Source organism: Hesperophylax consimilis, chromosome 4 (assembly GCF_061612785.1).
Source record: "Hesperophylax consimilis isolate HC1 chromosome 4, BYU_Hcon_1.0, whole genome shotgun sequence".
In the NCBI taxonomy this organism is placed as follows: Eukaryota; Metazoa; Arthropoda; class Insecta; order Trichoptera; family Limnephilidae; genus Hesperophylax; species Hesperophylax consimilis.
In genome coordinates, this window is record NC_142839.1 from 30,597,106 (window position 1) to 30,617,479 (window position 20,374).

At 32.2% G+C, this 20,374-nt stretch overlaps 2 protein-coding genes across 9 annotated transcripts in view; one reads left to right on the forward strand and one right to left on the reverse strand.

The window, feature by feature from the left end:
* Positions 1-20,374, forward strand: part of LOC149424522 (dual specificity calcium/calmodulin-dependent 3',5'-cyclic nucleotide phosphodiesterase 1A-like) — a 618,560-nt gene that overhangs the window by 385,669 nt on the left and 212,517 nt on the right. The gene's annotated exons all lie outside the window — the stretch shown is intronic.
* LOC149424527 (maltase 2-like) lies at positions 5,941-20,149 on the reverse strand. The gene is made up of 12 exons (XM_089651666.1): positions 20,121-20,149; positions 16,414-16,613; positions 14,690-14,869; positions 13,450-13,610; positions 12,978-13,103; positions 12,630-12,877; positions 12,112-12,310; positions 11,424-11,531; positions 9,925-10,075; positions 8,035-8,233; positions 7,044-7,181; positions 5,941-6,131 (listed from the first exon to the last, which is right to left on the reverse strand). The coding sequence occupies exons 2-12, from the start codon at positions 16,601-16,603 to the stop codon at positions 6,005-6,007; spliced, it is 1,827 nt and encodes a 608-aa protein (XP_089507792.1). The 5' UTR covers positions 16,604-16,613; positions 20,121-20,149; the 3' UTR covers positions 5,941-6,004.

Below are 20,374 nucleotides of genomic sequence, written 5' to 3' on the forward strand. Positions count from 1 at the left end.
GTTCGTTGGATCTTCTTTAATGCGTAAAGTCCTGAGAAATTCATCGGATCGAATATTGTTGGCGGTGCAGAGTGTTAAGATGCCAATGAAAGAAGGAATTTTTAAGGCATACGTCATCTCTGGGCTGGCTGTGTGGAGGATTTTTAAAAGGAAAGGAAGGAGAGGAATTTCTGGGAGGGAAAAAAGTGTGAGGGGCGTGTAGGAATTGAGGTATCATTATTTCGAGAAGTGACATACGTATGTATATATCTCTCCCACTGAAAAGGGTCTCTTCAAAGCAGCCTCTCCCAGCTGGTGGGCAGGCGCATCTAAGGCAGAGGTGTTGGTTATCCAATAAATGATGGTACAAGATAATGATTCGATGAGCCTGGCTGGAGAATTCAAAGGTCTCCATCAATCTGCCTTTTCCGATACTTCCCGCCATGCAGTTGAGAGGCAGACGCTCAGGCCGCCAAGCCCTGGACAAACATTATCCCATGACCTGGGCAACCCTGCTAAATTATCAAACGTAGCGAATCACTTGGGATGTATGGCAGAAGTCTCGAAAAATCCGGAAATAAAGGAGGAAATACAAAACTAGGCAGCTCGTTAGACATCCGAGCCGTTTCACCTGCCGAAGTCAGTAGATCTCTTATTTTCTGTTTTTTTCTCGCTGGAACAATGGTTCAAACTGTTTACAGTGCACAGGTAACCAATACCGTAAGTTTCTCTAAGCAAGCTCAATTGTTAAAAATAAAAATAATTACTGCTGCCATGTGAAAACAAGTAAATGATAAATGCATAATGTAGGAATACTTAAGTATTAAGTGGTTTCCATATGTCTAATATGTGAGATTCGCGATGCATTTTAAGAACAATGGACAATAATTATTAAATATTTTGGTGTGTAAAATATCTTTAACACAAATAATAATATCAGGTGTCACTTTGATATTTATGATTCTCAAATAAAGAATTTAAACATTTCAGAAAGTGATTTTTTATATTGAATTGGTGATACTTTGTTATAGATATAAGAGTGAATTAAAATTCAATTATAATAAACTTTTCTAGCTTAAACTTGAAACTAAATCATTTGCAATAGTGCATTTTAATTTCACGTTGTCATTTTTTGGATGACATCCAATTATTACGTCGAGGTATTGCGGTGGAACTAATCTGATTGTTTTTTTTTTTATTTTTTTTATTTTTTTTATTTTTTTATTTTTTTTTTTTTTTTATATACAATAATACAGACGATACATTTATATTATTTCTAGGTAGGTATTTTAATTTCAATTACTGATTTCAGTAATTGAAATTAAATTGAAATTAAATTGAAATTAAATTGTAATAATAATTACACAGCAGAACTTGTTTAAAAATAAACTGTTTTTATAAACCCAATAATAATATTATTGTATATATAAAAAAATAAAATGGAGTTCTACAAATTAAACTTAATAACAATAAATAATTTGATTGTGTTGTGCTTGTACTAACTAAATTGTGTTGTGTGCTGCTTGAACTAACTATATCGTGTTATGTGCGGTTCCATGATAACTCCTCTAGATGACAATTAAAAACACCTTTAAAAGGTGATATGAAGTTATTAGACATTATTATCATCATTATTTTATAACTTTATAACACTTTTCATGCGTGTGTTGAATTGTCATTTTGATGAGTTATCATGTCACCAGTAATAAAAACTCGTTGCGTCCGAAGCTGCTTCCGAATTACAGCTTCGGATGAACATGAATTATGGACTGTAAATGAATTTAAAACGATACGAAATGAATTATGTTTGTTCGAATTGGGTGATTATATGTGTAGAGATTAAACAAGGTATGAAAGAAAGAAAAAAAGGAAACCAATCACTCAACTTAAAGGTGTGTTGAATTGTCATTTAGAAGAGTTATCATGGAACCGTTATAACTATTGCTACTGGGATATTTTCAAGGTCAAAGTAATGTTTTCATTATGATTTATTCATACTCATCGATACCAATTTTAGAAGGTTGTGCATTATGTTGTATTTTTTTTATTTATTTCTTCTCAGGAGTCGTCCTTCTCAATTACGTAACTAAGCGCAGGGGTTCTGATGACGTCAGAACCCATTGATAGCGTTTAGACATACGTTTTTAATATAAGTTCCGTAAAAGAGTTCCAACAACCGCCTGGAGCCACTGAATCTATGGCATCCACAAATGGAGTATGTTGTGAGGCTGAAGGTAGTGGGGAGGCGAAGGAGATAGGGAAGAGGAATTTGGGGAAATACTCTGTTGCTGAGAACCTATTCTTTTCTCACCCCAGGACGTCAGTTTACAAGAAATCCAATAACTGAAGAAATTTGATTTATACTGTTATGAAAATAACATACGATTATTACACTAAGTAAGAACCTGTCAAATCTGTGATATATCTTGTCTATTGTTTATGCTCTGACAACAAGGAACTCTAACAGGAAGTGACAAGCAATTCAAGATGGCATCACTTCCCGGCCGGACAGACAGGAGTGAGGGCGTCCGGTCGGAGGTCAATTATTAGTTCTGGGGGTCTGAGAATCTGATTGAAAGATATTTTATGGATTTGTGATTAATACCGAAATGTTCGGTTTGTGCTTCAAGTTTAGAAGTCTAATAATATTTCCCGCGAGTGGAATTCGCCCCGAGTGGCGTGGATAATGAAAACGTATTTCGCCATGTGCGGCCATGGAGGTAATCAGAGTTTATCCAAGTGATCGGTGGTTATTTCTGCCGATATACTGTTTTCGCCGTGTGCATTTTGAGTCGGAGCATTTTTAAGTCCCACCGGGCCTTATGGAAGGGCAACTTACGGATTAACCGTCTACTCCTCTTGGCTGGACCACACTGGGCCGTTGGCCAGCCACATCTTGATGCTGCCGTCTACTCCTCTTGGCTGGACCTCACCGGGCCGTTGGCCAGCCACATCCTGATGCTGCCGTCTTCTAGCTACTTGGCTGATTCATCTACTCCGCCATTCGCGGCACTCAGTGTTCGTCCCTCATAACTAAATACGTTCATATTATTTTAGACAGGGTAGATAAATTCTACGTTCTGGTCGATGGGGGTAAGTTTTCACCTTTATGTATATCTCTGTGAAATTTATCAAAATATAACTTGTTACGGCCAGTTCAAAGTTTAACCAGATTACTTTCATTCTATAACCTTGCAACTTCTTTTCAAACATCATGTAGATGGGATATATTTTCCCCGCCCTGAATGGAAAATTATGCTCTACCGGCGGTTGGTCGGTTTGGCGAGTTCTTTTCCAGTTCAACCACTGGAAGGGACTCTGGCGCGTAGGCAAAGACCAACAAAGTCAAACTTGGCCATCCACTTTTCAACCATCATAACAGTCAATGATGTACTTAAAAACCTATCTTAACCCAGCCTATTCACACAACATTGGGCTAAGTAAGTATCATAACATTGAGCCAAATATTACTATCATAACAATACATAAATACGAGTATAGTCCCACATGAGTTGCCTAATTTAATAATGATTATATTGTGTATTAAACATTATTTATATTATTAAAAATAAATGTTTTGTTTTTGAGAACAAACGATAGAGAGTAAGCGTGTTAATTAAACAAGAAATTGTCGGAAATTATAACAATCACCTGTTGATCATTTACAGTCGAAATGGTGTTTTTAATTCCCTATTCATCAAGGCCCCCTAATATTTTTAACGTCACCTACTAATCTATTTTTATTTTTAAGTCTCATGTGTTGTTTTGATTAATCATTCATTTAATCACAACATTCCATGAAATTACAATTAAGAAAACTACTTTCATTAATTAACTGATTTTCAATTATCAATTAGATCTAGATTGCTGCGATGTAAGTACCAACCAAATAATACTAAATTTATTATAATTAATTAGAGTAATGGAACAAAAAATGACACAAGCAGTGCCTTGTGGGCGTGTTTGTAAAATAATGTTTTCCTAATCGACGCTTAAATTCCCAACATCAAACTGTATTTATGAAATTGAAATGGGAAGGAGATCTGCGATGTCAGGCAAGTATAAGTGAGATGGAGCGCTGGGCTACTAGGCTAATTAATTCTACGATTAGAGTTGTTTGTTTCACACAATTTACAATTTAAAAATATCGGACAAATGTCCATAGATAAAGATCACAAAAATATTTCGACGAATTGTGATCAAATGAGTAATCTCTGAACAAGACATACTCTGAACAAAATAAGTAATCTCTGAACAAAACATACTCTGAACAAAATAAGAAATCTCTGAACAAAACATACTCTGAAAAAAATAAGTAATCTCTGAACAAGACACACTCTGAACAAAATAAGTAATCTCTGAACAAAACATACTCTGGACAAAATCTAAATTTTTTAAACAGATTTCATTAGCCTATCCAGGTCCCAGGATTCGAAAGGTTTTATGTAGATTGGCGAAACCAGTTTTCTTTTAAATCGAACTAGATAGCACTTCCACGGTTTATGTGATCAGTGAATGGTTTGAATATATTAAATGCCATATATTACCTAGTTTTTTTTAATAATAATATCATAGCTTTCATTGAGTAACCTAAGCATTGAATGGATTAAAACAAAGACCGGTGCTGAAGGTAATGCTTTATCTCGCCGGAACAGAAAGGAATTATATTTTCATTGTGTGCTTGGCCCACTGAATAAACCAATATAAATGTGATCAATACGAATTATAAAGAAAAAATATGCCACCAATTCACAAGTGAATCCTTAACTCCTAGGTACCAGATAGGCCAACTCAATCGATTATCTGCTCACGAAAGAATTACGATATTTGAACATGTTTGATCTTTGTCATCTATAAATTTACCCTTCGGGAACACAGACACGCTCACACCATTTTATCGGTTGATATCTCTAGTGTTTTGCCCCCCAGTGGACTATTTAGCAGGTATTCACATAATCTATGTTCGCAAGATAATTATAATCCGACTATCGTTATACAAAGGGTGTTCTATCGCACAGGGTTTTGCTGTTGTCATGCCAACGACACGTACAGGGATGTGGTTAGGACACTTCATATTTTTAGGTTCTGAGTTTTAATCCCATTATCCTTATATAGTATTTTTGGCATATAACTAAATTGTTACTACGGTTTTATTATACAGTTGATAATCTGCATCATTTTGATCAATCCTTTATATAAATGCGATTGTATTAACTGACAAAAATACACATTATTTTATTCAAATAAAACTAAATGATTTTTTTTTCTTTTTTTTCGGGTTTAGCGGGAACGGCTGCGCGGCCTTTTTCAAACAAAACTTAAATTTGGATTTGAAGCCAAAATACCCAACCAAACTACATAAATATTTTTCTGATCAAAATGTAGAAAATATCTAGTACGGATATGGGCTACTTAATTTATTGATGTTTTATTGTCTTATGTTATAAAATATAGAGTAATAAATAAATAAAAATTTCATGATTTCTGAGACAACATTGGCAATTATTTGTGAGTTATTGTTAATTAATTTGAAAAAATAATTTTGCTCCGTGTACCTATTGTGTAAATATGACGAAATTAAAAAATTTTAATTTTGAAAAAAAGGACTTTTTTGGGTGTAAATTCAAATCACAAAAGACCGATTTACGTTGAAATTAAAAAAAAATATTCGTAAAAAAACTAAAATTTATTCATTATATTAAAACAATAAATAGGGAACGGTTATTTTTTTAAATACAATTAACTCACTCGAAGTTGCATCTAAAATATGCCAAATGTAATTATTTAATGGCCAATTTTTTATAATTAAAAACTCAAATAATTAAAAAAGCATTTATCTGTACTAGATAATTGTTATCCTTTTGATAAAAAAATATGCAGCCGTTACCCTTAAGTATCGTAAAGCTTGGGTTATTTTTTTTTCATGTATGCATTGTGACTTAAAATAAAATGTAAGAAAAATATTTCCAAAACCAATCAAACATTTATTAAAAAAAACGTTCATAACATAAAAATAGTAGATTTTTTAAAGCAGCTTAACAAATAGTGCAACCATTAAAAGCACGATTCCTGCGGTGAATTTAGCGGCTCCGGACTTCAGTACTAGTGCCTCATACGGAGTGAGATCCAAGGCACCTGTTGTAACTTCAGATCTGAAAAAAAAGTAATGCTCATCATTTTTGTATATTACCGTTCATCTTCTTAAATCTACATTGACGTAAATAAACAAGGTCGAAACAAACGATTTTAAAACACTGCATTCCAAATTTCTACTGATATATACCATACTTCCCTTGAACACTTAAAGTTTTTAAGCTAATAAAAAAATGATTTTTCTTTTTTTAGATAATATCTACAAATAGTTTAATTAAGTATTAAGTTCCAATGAAAAAAAGGTGTACTCAGAAAATTATAAAAAAAAACTCATCATATTTTTTAGTTATTCACTTTGTAGGTATAAAAATATCAGTGTTACATTTTTCGAGAGATTTTTTCTCTATTTTAAAAGGTTATGTTTTAATAAAAATTTTCATAGCATTCGCTTACGCCAATTTTTTATTTTTTTTTATTTTTACATATATTATTGTGTTATTCTCAAACCCATATTTAGAAATCTCTTTTTGAACGCTTGCTACGAAGTTAAGGCTTCTTATCACAAAGGTGCTTTCTTATATTTTGTAACAGTTTCTAGAACGAGCCTATTTATTAGTATGGTGTAAGCAATTAATATCATTTCATTTTGTAAAACTGTGTGTATGAAATATTCTTCCATTGTAAGCAAAGATGTTGTTTTGTGTCTAACGCCCTCTAATAGGCAAATTTGACAACTGATTCATGGAAGTTAAACTATTATTTGATTGATGTAATATTAAATTGCGACTATATATTTGTGAAAAATAAAATAAATCACCTATTATTAATCATATCGTCTTACAATCAAGTTTTGATTATAATATCTTCAATAATTTAGAATGACCAAAATTGTTTACCACCGCACTCAACAGATGGCAGTGATCAATTACTTCAATCATATTCAAAATAATATAATTTTTAAGTATACTTACGAAATTTCCTTTGTAGATTGAATGCTTGTTTCCATCACAGTAAGTGTGTCGGAAAGTCCTTCGAAAGGCAATGCTACGACTTGTTTCGTTGCGCTCAAATTGATGACAACAACGTATGTTTCATTTCCTTCTACCGATCTAAAATTAAAAAACAAAATAATACATGATTAACAAGAAAATAAAAATACCGAATTTATCTTTGAAAATTTACTATTTTATTATCATATGATGATTTGATAAAAATTATTGATTTGAGGGAACTAATCGAATCTTGCGAGATTAGTGATTATGTTGGGTTGTTCCAACTATAATTTTATTTGATGATCGTCGAAACGTAGATGATTTTTAATTAATTTTAACATATAAACACCGATTCTCAGTCCGCTTCAGCATTTTACTAAATTGTGACCACTAAATTGTGTTATGTTTGAAGATTGATGCCAACTGGATCACAATTTGAAGTGGGTCGATGTTTGAAGTGGGAAAATGTTATAAATTCATAATAGCGCTGATCGTCCATTTAATGGCCATCAAATGTGACGAGAGTTACACATCTTCGGATCTACCGGATCTGCCCTGATGATGGACACTGCAACGTTGTCCGAAACGTCGGCTAAAGAAGGAGTTAGCGCAACACGGCATAACAACCCAAAAACAAAAACAAAAGTGACGAGAGTTCATGCCTGTCAAATAATCAAAATCCCGGTAGATACGCGTGACGTCACACGTAGGTTGGTTTTGTCGGTTATCGGTAAGTCTATTCCTCATGTATGAAATCAACAAATCCCGAAATATATGAAAAACAAGAATTTACAAAAAAAAACATTCATAGAAAGAAAAAACATTAAACATGAATGAATACGTACTTTTAAAATAAATTTATATTTTCATTATCAGCGTTTGTTGATCTATATGAATACATTGTTTAAAGTCGTGATATTTTGCACTGGAGTTCCTTATTGTAAAATATATATTTTTTTAATATTGTTACCTTGTGAAAGAGAAGACCTGGTCGCTAATTGCCTTTGTCTCCAGTTTTCCGTGTGAGAACGCGTAGATCTTTCTCATCGAAACCAAGTTCTTATAGATTTTGTAATGACTGCGATCCGCTTCCTTCTGGAACTTTAGATTGATCTCGTGGTAGTTGGGATTGACCGGGAGCCAAGTGCTATTTTCGGTGGTAGAGAAACCTTAACAAAAAAACAAGGCTTATAATTATTTTCATTTTCAAAAGTTCATTTATCAAAACCATGTGTTATTTTTTCGAATCTCCACCATTTGGAATTTTTTAACGCGTTCAGCGTAGTTCCATTTTGGGATTGGAGATTGAGATGATCCTAATCTACTCCAAATCTATTTATTCATCATTCTGTTGTGAAACCTAGCATGCCTTTTCTACGACTTTTGTGTAATTCATAATAATTTGCGTTATAACTATTTATTTATGTATATTATACGCCCGTACGGGCTTTAACAAACATGTACATAATAATTCAGTGAAACAGTAGTCAAAAGTAAAATTTTCTTTTAAAATTATATAGAACCCATTCAGATGAAAGTATTATGCTAACCTATATTGTAATCATTACTGAGATATATTATTATAGCCTTCTTGTAACTATATTCCGTGAATTGAACACATCACAATTACTGCGAAAGTGTTTCCAACTGCATGCAATCTAGGTACAAGCGTATATGCAAAATTATATACCTTCGTGGAATATGATTTGAAATTTTCACGGCCAAAAGTATTAAAATGATTTTTTTGGGGTATTATGCCGTGTTTCTCTACCATCTTCTATAGCCAACACTCTAATGCTGTCCAAAATGTTGGCTAAAGAAGGAGATAGCGCAACACGGCATAATAACCCAAAAGTAAATTACTATTAGTACCTTAGTAATTTTTAAATATATATATATATGTATACATTTTTTTTGAATATCAAAATGCTTCATTATGATATTAATTATCAACGAAACTAACAATATACAAAGTACGAAATAGACTAATGCAGAGAAAATAAAAAATTTTCATGTGAAGAGTTTTTTTAGAGGGGACCATAATTTTTTTGTTTCTGTTTTTCTAAAGCATGCTGTTTTAATATTACTAATATTGTTCCTTTGAAAATGAAATCTATGTACTGGCATTATGGGGTGTTAAAGGGATGTTAGTTGCAGGAATCTACATATTTTTAAGGATTTGACTAAATCAGTGCTGCACAACCAGCCGCATGCGAACGATTCTAACAGTTGATACGGCCTAATTTGCTAAATATTATAAATGGTATTCCGGCAATTAATGTTTATGCTTGGTGCCTGATCAACCCACCCAGCCTATAATTTGACCAAACGCTAACCCATATATTGTCAGCGCGTATGCGCGATGAGCTGTTATTTAAAGCGGCAAACAGCGAAAAAATTTAAATGACGATAATTGACGACGATGTCAAATGTGACTGGTGAACCAAGCATCAATGCATTCATCCTTATTACCGACAGGGTGAAGAATTTTACTTTTTACCGCCAGTGGGGAAGAGTTGTCTTTTTTACCGCTAGTGTTGAAAATAGCGTTATAGCACTGTCGGTAGACTGACGAACCGAGCGTGAATATAGTTTTGTTTTTTTTTTGTTATTTGTTTTTGGGGTTTTATGCCGTGTTGCGCTAGCTCCTTCTTTAGCCAACGTTTCGGACAACGTTACAGTGTCCATCATCAGGGCAGATTTGATAGTTTTCTTTTTACCGCTAGTGGTAAAAAATTGCGCTATAGCACTCTGGCGGTAGAGTAACAAACCGAGCGTGAATATAGTTCACTTTTTACCGGAAATTTTATAAACATAAGAAAGTTTCATTCAAATAAATATGAAGAATAGATAGATATACCAGCAAAAGTAGAATTGTCCCATTGGAATGGGGTTCTGGCGGGGTCTCTGGAGGACTTCCAGTAGTTGACTTGATCATTAGTGTTGCAGGCCTGGGGATCTTTGGTCTCCTCCCACGTTATATTGGTATTACTCATTCCAATCTCCTCTCCCTGCAAATATTATTAAAATATATGTAGTCGTTTTAATACAATATTTATAATAGTATTTAAAAAGTATGTGCCACCGGGATTCAACATCGAAAATTCTTCATGCCTGGCGGAAGTCTTTACCAATTTGGCCAAGGACCATAGACATTCAATGGATTAATATTCCAATGAACATGGAACCCCTTCTCACCCCGCCTTATTTCTTACTACATATTATTTGTTGAAATCATCGTATAGGTCGCGTAATTATAGTTGACACAAATAGCACAATCTTAAGATTGTGTGCAAATCAATTTTATTCAAATAAAACCTATGTCATAATATGAAATACCGAAAGAGAAAAAATCTAAATTACAACATTTTTAATGACACTTCTGTTTTCTGTTACTATGTGATGAATTTGTTTTTTAAAATAACCCAGACTTTTTATTTACGAGGGGGTACCCAAAAAAAACCAACTGATGTTGTGGGGGGCTCAGTTTGTATAGTGCATGATTCTGCCGGTAAGACCATGTATTGCTACCTTTTCCCAGTCAGCATGACATTCACTGCGCTGGAGAAGTCGTCCATTAAGCTGGTATAATTTTTTTGGTGACAGTTGTTTTGTATGCTCGTTGCTTTTGCGATAGCCGATTTTGAACGCGTACGGCCGTGAAGTTTTGAAAACTGGCACAGAAACTCTTGAAGTGTTAAAAACGGCCTACAAGGATGATAAATATGTTTATGGTTCTCAAATGGAAAACAAACCCTGAATGGACGACTCCTCTCACATTGAAAAAACAAATCCACATTGTCTTGATTTTTGAACTAACTTGATGAGGTTTTGGCTGAGATTTGAAGCCTCCCATTGGATTAATTGTTGCTTTGTTTCTGGGTCTTATCCATAGTACCATAATTTATCACCTGTGATTACCTTGGATAAAACGTCTGGGTTATTTCGGTACTCTGTTAACGAAAATCAGTCGTAGTAATCAAACGAGGAGCACACAAAACAAGTATCACCAGAAAAATTACAGCAGCCGAACGGATAACTTCAACAGCACAGTTCTTGGCGTACTGACTAAAGAAAGGAAGTTTTACACGATCCTACCGGTAGAAAATGGTACTACATAAAATAATCCTCAACAAATTCAGTTCGGTTTATTTTGGGTACCCCCTCGTATATTGGCATAATAACGTCTTATAAAATATGTAGATAAAGTGGATAAAAGATTCCTTTACTATGTCTTACTTTTCATAATTTGGTGTTAAAAATGGTCTGGACTCATTTTATTTAGAAAGCTTTAGCAGGTGTGCGTATTTTGTCATATATTTATACAATTTTAAAACTTATATAAAATTCAGTTCTTACGTTGTAAGTCACGGCTGCTCCGGGCAATAACATGACCATCATATTCAGTCCATCAACCCTCTCCATACCATAACGGGTAGCAACTCTCCATTGGTCGTGGTTGCCAATCTAGAGAATAAACACTCAAATTAAGATTTTTATTGTCCCTCATTAAATTTATACTTGTAATAACGGGTGTCAGGATTATTTTAACCCGGGTGAAATGATAGTGTCGAATGACATAATGAAAATAAAAAAAATAAAAATTGGCCTGTTCCGATTAAATAAATAGATGTCCATGTTTCTATCATATGATTAAATATAAAATATTTGCACAAATTGCAAAGTGAAATTGATGCGCAAATTAAAATAATATCTTTAACGAAGGGAGCAATTAATTTTAAAAGAAAAAACTTTTTGTCCGATTCTCTTCAATTCTTCCTCGCAGGCTACAAACCTATCGTCCATGCTACCGTAATAAGATAGGTAATTGATGGTTTTATAGAAAAGCTACCAGTAATTTCTTTTTATTTCAGCGGTTTTTGTAATTGTGCGTAGAAACCTCCGTTTATAAGACGTTTAAACCTTTGTTCTTATATTACACATATTGTATGCTTGTTTGCTTAACTTAGCCGTTTCTTATATTTATTAAAAAAAAACATATTATTTTATTATGCATAAAAAAGTACACTTATTATGTTGAACTTACCACCCAGTTTGCGGTTTTCCCTGCGGGCATGTTAGAGAGCCATTTCGTTATAACATTTTCGATTTGTCCTGCAGTTGATGATTCGTCAGCTTCATTGATGAGGCCAAAATTAAATGGAATGTGTGAACCGGTGCTGGTTGCGTTTCCATAATAGAGCATTGTCTTATTTATGTCAGTATAAGCTTCAGTCATCATGATTCTGCAAGGATAAAAAGCTTTTAAGAATGTTTTCCTTTCACGATTTAAGAGTGTTCTTGGAAACGATACATGGTGAAGAGAAACGAAAAAAGTGTTGAATTCATGGGTGCTTAAAAACATTTTGAAATTTTGACAATGATTTGATAGAGATGCAATACTGAAAAAAGGGGAAATTCAAAAATTTATTCAAAGATTTATAGTAAACGGGAAACATTATAATATTAGTTGTTTGGACAAAGGCAATCATAGTTTTTCAGCTGGTTTTTTATCCGAGTGGTTATTAAATATTATTTTTAGCTATTAATACATAAATGTAATACCGTGTTTCGTTTAATTTGTCGTAAAAACTGTCAAATATGGTCCTCCATTCATAGACACCCCAATAAGTTTCATCGAGATCCTTGGTGTAAATATGATCCACGTAACCATAGTCTTCTTTGTCGTTGTTATTTGGATTTCTTGGCTCATCTGGGAACGTCTCGTTGACTCTATCAATCTCAAACTGGTGGTTAATGGCATCGATCCTGAATCCGCCGATTCCCTTATCCAACCAAAACCTTATCACGTCCTGAAAAAAAAAGGAAATACAATCGTTTTTCATTTCCAATTACTTGGATGGTTTTCTGTCCACCCAAAGCGGGATTTTTGTAATTTTCCTATTTTATTACCTGCATTTGCTCAACAACTTTTGGGTTCCTATAGTTGAGATCTGGTTGCTGCTTTGTGAACTGGTGGAGGTAATATTGCTTACGAATTGGGTTGTACTCCCAGGCAGACCCTCTGAACACACTGACCTAGTATATAAATAGACAATAACTGTTAATAAAAATATTACCAAAATATCATATGTATATATATAAAAGTATTTACGTGTTGACACTATTTGTTTGTATATTCACTGATTTAGCTTTTGTTTTATTACTGGAAGGGTTTTATATGTACCAATGGAAACTTGTAACCAAAAACCGCAATCTTTCTAATTTCCTCAAATTGCCTTGACTTGAATCTGTTTTGTACTTTTTTTATGTGTAGCTTTCAAATCAGCTTTTAAAAGATATGAATTAAGAATATATATATACTATAAATGCATCCAATTATTTTGTTATAAAATTTATTATTCTTGTGAATTATTGAACTTACCCAGTTATTTGGCGGTGAGGGTGTGGTGCTGTTTTCAAGATATATAGGATCTTGCCATATATAGAAATCGTCCTTGTCATTAGTTTTGTTTATGGAGTCCAAAAACCATTGGCACTCATCACTGGAGTGATTTGGTACCAAATCCATAATGATCTTAATTCCTGTATTATCAAAAAAATGGTAAATTTATACATAATCGCAAAATTCACCCAGAATCTTTTGTCATTGGATTATACAACCCTTAGTGAGAACATCGAGTCTAAACAGTGCGGATGTAATTCAAAAAAATATATTATTAGCAAATCGTAACACCTAGAAAATAGTGCTGCGTTGTTTTTTCATTTATTCTTATTCCACAAAATTTTTAAACTTAAACTTTTTTCCTCACAAAGTGAGCGGGAAAAGAAAGCATTCGTGAATTCAGTAAATATTTCTTTTAAATATTTTACTTTAACTGAAACAAACCCCATTTCCAAATGTTACTTGTTATTGTAGTTTGCAGCGGTCCTTATAGTGATGTCGGTAGTTGAATTTCTTTAGAGGGCCACCCTGAACGATGAGATTTATAATAATAAATTGTCATTGCCATTCATTTATTATTGATGATAAATTCTGAATACAATGACATTTAAAATGTAAGAGATAGAAATTCAATGACCGATATAGTATATAGTACTTGTATCATAATAAGTAAGTGTCCATACCGAAGTTATTTTTATAACCACACAGTGAAAACTTACTGAAATGAAATATTGTTACTTTATTCAAAATTTGGTCAAATTATCTGTTTTCCTTTTAAAAATGGGATTGGAAGCCTAAAACAAATGATTTGATTAATTTCATAAGAAACTATCAGTAACGCACGAATACGTTATGAGGAAGTCATTTCGCTTTAGTTTCGCATTTCATCCATTATATTTATTCGGGCACCTGCGTACATGTATTCAGATATTTTCTGAATAACTCATATTCTAATGGGAAACGGCTATGCAGTCCCATTTTAACAGTATCTTGATAAAATAGGCGTACTTATTTTTATCTGTCTACTACACAGAAAACTGTTAGACATTAATGCGGTAATGTTACCTCTTATCATCGCTTCTTAATTGTAGATTTGTAGTAATCTCTGTGTGATATTATTTAAACCAACATTAAAAACTTTATGAAAATTGCTACATATTTTCTTTAATTATAATATTTTATGTTTCCAATCAAATGGAATAAATCATTAAAAACATACCTAGTGATTTTGCTTTCACCATGAGTTCATCGAAGTCAGACATATTTCCGAAAATAGGGTCGATATTGTAAAAATCTGAGATGTCGTATCCGAAATCTGCCATCGGTGATTTCATAATTGGTGATAACCAGGTAGCGCCGATTCCAGCATCCTTTAGATGGTCCAGCTTACTGATTATTCCTACAAAATTAAGTTAAAACATTGTTTTGATGAAAATTGTTTACAATTATGGATTTCGTTTGTTGAATTTAACCTCAGTTTGGAAGGTGGGTTTGGCTACCGCTGTCACGAAAACCATTTATTGGATAATCTACACCTCTGCCATAGGTCAGCCAAATTGTTTCGCTACGTTTGTTGATTTAGCAGGGGTGCCCGGGTTCATCGGGTGAGGTGTGTTTAGGATTCGTCTGCCCACCATCTGCGTGGCGTGCCAGATCGGGAGAGTCTGGTTTGGGCGACCCTTTGAACTTTCTAACTGGAATCTCAACCCATCGCTTAGCGCCGCAGTGGGAGGGATATATTCATTTGTCCGTCTCTCCTGGACATGCTCTTCCCTAGATTCCTACCCACTCATACGTTTTACCTTCTCAGAACTTCATCTCATTTCTTTCAAAAATACTCTCCACACAACATCCCAAAAAATATTACATTGGCATTATAATATTTATGTTAAAAAAATATTTTTTTGCAATGAAATTACAGTATATTTTTTAAATTTTAATCTTCTAAGAACTGTTTTGCCGCCAAAATGACAATCTGTCTTTTATGCATGGCGATCTCATCTCGATATCACGTTTAACTTCATTAACTTTATAAACAAATAAAAAATTTTACATGGATATTTACGTGGGTTTGCGCCATATACGTATACTAAGAATATGAAAAATCAGAAGGTTAAATGAGGGGCGCTACGTGAAATCACTTTTTAAATACATTTATCGGATTTTGTTTTCTTGATTGAATGAATAACTGAATGAATTAATTAATGAAATGGAATCTTGGAAGTGGGCAAGTAGACGAGTCCATCTTGGCAGATAGACTCGTCTACTTCAAAAATTCAAAATTTAGCATCAACGTTGTCAACTATCATAACTCCATTATTATTAAATGATAAACTAATGTTTATAAGACAAGGTTTTATGCGTAGCATAAAGGATAACAAATAATTATAAGCAATAATTAGTAGCCTGAAATATCAATGCAAATTGAAAATATTTCCCGAGTAAAAATAAATACCGCCTACAAATATTGAACCCGTGCCTTCTGATGTCCGGTCAGGTGCTCTGAAACCACTTTGCTATGTCGGCTTATTTCCAACCCGCCAAATGATTCAATATGTTCTATGTACCTCAATCAACAATTATTAATTATTATATTTTTTCACCTGCAAACAACCAACTTTATTTTTGTAGGAAAGGCTTTGTTAATTCTAAATTTCTCAATAGATGGCATCGATACATATAATATCTTCATTTATTTGTGAAATATTTTTTTACTTGTCAAATATTATTATTTTTTAATGATAAACTAATGTTTATAAGACAAAATATTTATGAATAGCATAATGGATAACAAATAATTTTAAGCAATAATTAGTTGGCGGCATTTATTTTTACTCTGGAGATATTTTCAATTTGTATTGATATTTCAGGCGACTAATTATTGCTTATAATTATTTGTTAGCATAACTCAAGATTAGTGGATAGAATAATCGTCAAATTTACCTTGAAGGTCTCCGATGCCATCTCCATCGCTATCCATAAAGGACCTTGGGTATATTTGGTAGAACACTGTGCTCTCCCACCAGTCCAATTCTGTATCCTTTCCAAGTCGGTTCTGCATAGGATCATATTTGAACGCAGAACACAAGTGGACCGCCAAGAGAGCGACCACCAGCGTTAGTTTTCCTGCCATTTTTAAGCAACTGAAAGTAAAAATTATAGAATTAATTAAGATTGAAGTGTTAACTACACCGGATTAAAAGAAATTTTACTTTTTCAAATTAAATAGATCTTGTCTTATGATCTATGTTTTATGGCAAATACATGCCATTCTAATAATTGATTATATGTTCTCGAAACAATTTCGATATTTTTTTTAAAGTTTGAGTAATTTTACTAAAAGAAATTAAAATTTTATTTAGCTTTCTTCGGGGGGCACATAGAAACGTTCACAATACAATTATGTCTTTTTATCTCTTTAGTGGTCATTAATATTACATCACACTTTATCTTCAATTTTGCCCAATCCCTGATATTTTTTCCGATAATTCATAAATATCTCTTACACCCCTTTCTCTACTGCAGCTTATTTGGTCACATTTTGGCAAATTTGCAAAACCCCCGATCTTACACTGGCCAAAATGTAGTCAATTTGAAGAAATATAGTTTGAAAAATTTGTTCTATTTAACAAAATTCCTTGTAATAAGTGCCATTTCGAACTATTTTTGTTAACAATCAGACAAATTCATGCGTTTGTGAATCAAATGTTTTGTGTTGTTGTTTATAAAACCTACAAACTTATGATAAATTATGTAATATAGGTACAGTGTATCAATGGGGACAGTAAACATTTAATCTGTTTTTGTATCAATATTCGGAGGTATGATTTTTTTTAATGAGCGCGGGTAAATTCAAATACAAACGTACAAAAATCTCCAGTGCTCAACGTATTTTATCGTAAATATCTTGACGCTCCAGTGGTTTCTTTATACCTACCAACTCAACCTGCGGCCCGCCAAGCCTTTAAGTGTGGCCCCAAACATATTTATTATCAGGAACATGATTTTTTTTAAATCTGGCATTCTTAATTTCGTAAATATCTTGAGATTCGTTTAGACGTTGACGCACAGATATGACACTCAAAGAATCTTCTCATTATGGTCCACATCAGATCTGGTATAAGAGTATTGCTATTGCAAAAGCTAGATTTATTCCCAAAAAAACAAATATTTGAAAGACAAAAATGCGCGCAAGTAATTTTGTATGTAAATATATGTATGTGACCCGAAGAAAACAAAAGTATCATTGCTATATACCGATACCATAGTTCCAAAATTTAATAACTGAAAAAGCATAGCTTAAAAATATTCCCGGCAGGTCTTATACTGTACATGTTATTTTGTATATTTATCTAAATGATATTATAGTATTTAAATCAATTTTATTTATACCATTACGATATTTTCTAATATTAAAATAGTTTTAGGAAGTTTTCACACGATTTTCTTAGTTGTTACAGTTTGAATCTAAAGTAATTGTGATATTTCTTATTTATTAAACTAACCATAAATGGTAATTATTTAAATTTGTTATAATATTCCACTGATAAATTTTAAAAAACCCACAGTTTCTAAATATTAATACCAACTTTCATTTTCAAAAAACCACTTTTTATATTTTGTAACTGGTAAATGATATTCTAAGCATTTCCCGTGATGTCTCAAAACTGCAAACTAACTTTGGAGCTGTTATGCTTTGGAACTTATCGTTATATCGTAACCTAACTCAATTTGAATGTTTTTATTTTATTTTGATTCAGACTTTTAGTACAGTACTTATTCAGATTTCTTTATTAAACTGAAGGGAAAAAATACCTGAAATTTTCAAAAGTCATTTATTTTCTACGTTTTATTCTTATTTTACACTGCCCTGATAAAGATAGATTGCGCACGAAACTAGTTGATTCTTAACTAGTTGAAATAAATAGATATATTGATAAAAATGATCAGATTAGAATCATATGATAAGCAGATCATAATAAGTACACGAGTAAGAAGTTCGTATTTAATAATCAAGATTAAGATTTTAAAAATCACGATTTATATCGTTTGGAAATGTTAAAATTGTTGAACTTTACGCATCGTATGTCACGTAAACGATTACGATGAAAACACATTTTTGGCTAAGTACCTATTTAATTATTAAAACTCTTACAACTATGCAATTTGTATGCACAATAATTAAGTTATATAATTGTTACAAAAAAATTTCGATTGTGACATGTAATAATAATAACATTATTGTAGAAAGCAATCACTTTGTGGTTTGACATATTTAATAAAATAAAATGCTTTTTTTTGAAGCCATGCATTTTTAAATTTTTAGATCCGACCGGTTTCGCTTTACTCAAGCATCTTAAGGATACAAATTATTACTAAACAAGAAGTAAAAAGTGTGAGCTTACATATAAAAAAAAGATGCTCGAGTAAAGCGAAACCGGTCGGTTCTAAAAATTATTAAAAACACGTGGTTTTAAAACAAAAAGTATTTTATTTTATTAATAATAATAACGTTTTCCAAATGTTTTTCATATCAAGTTTTTTTTTGCTCTTGCAAAAAAAAAGTATTTCGGAAACTTTATTACATATATTTTACACATTTAATAAATTTTTGAAAAATAACTTTTGACAAAGTTCCTACATAGATATATTTAAAATACAAAAAATTGGGGTTCTTTAATTCGTCAGTTCCACCAACACAATTATATTAGATACGTAAAAGTCTATCATTATATTAGATTTCATATTAAATAATATATTTGCATTCACTATTTAGGTTATCAATGTGACCTAGAATTAGGCCAATACGATTATACAACAAAAATAGAAACGTGTATCATTCCTACAATGGTAACTTCTAACATTAATGTGATTATGTGTTGTATATTCCACATTTCCTTTTTTTTATTTCTTTGTTTTAATTTTTCAGTTTTGGATATTAATTTGTTTGAAACTTTTCGAAATAAGAAAAATAGTTTCCGGATTTTTATTTGACGTTAATTCAAAAATATAACACAAATTAAATTAATTTGATCATAAATACACATAGCGAAAGTTTAAACCATTTGTTTTTATCTTAACTATTTTCTTTAGTTTACACAGACATTTGTTTATTATTGAATTAATTTATGTATCTTTTAACAAAATATCATTTTTTAAACTTTTGTTTGTTTATGGTTTAAACACTTTCGCTTGTTTTTAATTATTTCGTGCTCTGTTTTAAACAATTGCGTACGGTGATCGATAAACATTACGTGTAATAAACAATATACTGAATAAAGAAAACGAGAAGAAAAAAGAAGAGCACTTATTTAAAACTAAACAGCGTCGTTAAGTTTCCTTATGGTTTAAGTCAATATTGTTAGTTGTTAACCATACTAAGCGTCCTTGTACTTGAAGATTTTTTTTAACAAAATGGTGCTGTATAAAATGTGCACGTAATTATTATTAAGTTTCCATAGTGATTACAAAAAATACAATTTTAACACAACAATTTAATAATAAAATCACTTTTTACATCGCTTCTACGTTGTATTTATTTATTAATTACCAGAGGCTTAAGCTATTTTTAATTACACCCATTAATATTTAAAGATGACATTTTTTTATTTTATTTAACTTTGTCAAGAAATAAGTGAGAATTTACATACCGTTCGGCGTACTTCCTACGACTGATAAAATCATGTCCGTGCTGCAATTTATAACCACAAAGTGTTTATCTTTTATCTCCTTCATTGTCTCTATAAGTATGTACCTACATCGTAATAAAGCCCCTTCAATTGAAGAATCATGCCCACAGCGAGAATTCGTCATAGATGGTATTACCTCTATAGCTATAGTACCTGTGTGATATTGAACGAGTTGATAGCGAGCATTATTTTTGAGATTTGCGATGTATTGTTTT

Bases quoted from the DNA above. Each gene is read 5' to 3' on its own strand.
- LOC149424527 (XM_089651666.1), bottom strand. From the start codon at position 16,603: ATGGCAGGAAAACTAACGCTGGTGGTCGCTCTCTTGGCGGTCCACTTG. The intron at 12,311-12,629 runs GTATTACATTTA...TTATCCTTGCAG, and splicing joins GACAAATTAAACGAAACACG to AATCATGATGACTGAAGCTT. The intron at 7,182-8,034 runs GTAACAATATTA...TTTTAATTTTAG, and splicing joins CAGGTCTTCTCTTTCACAAG to ATCGGTAGAAGGAAATGAAA.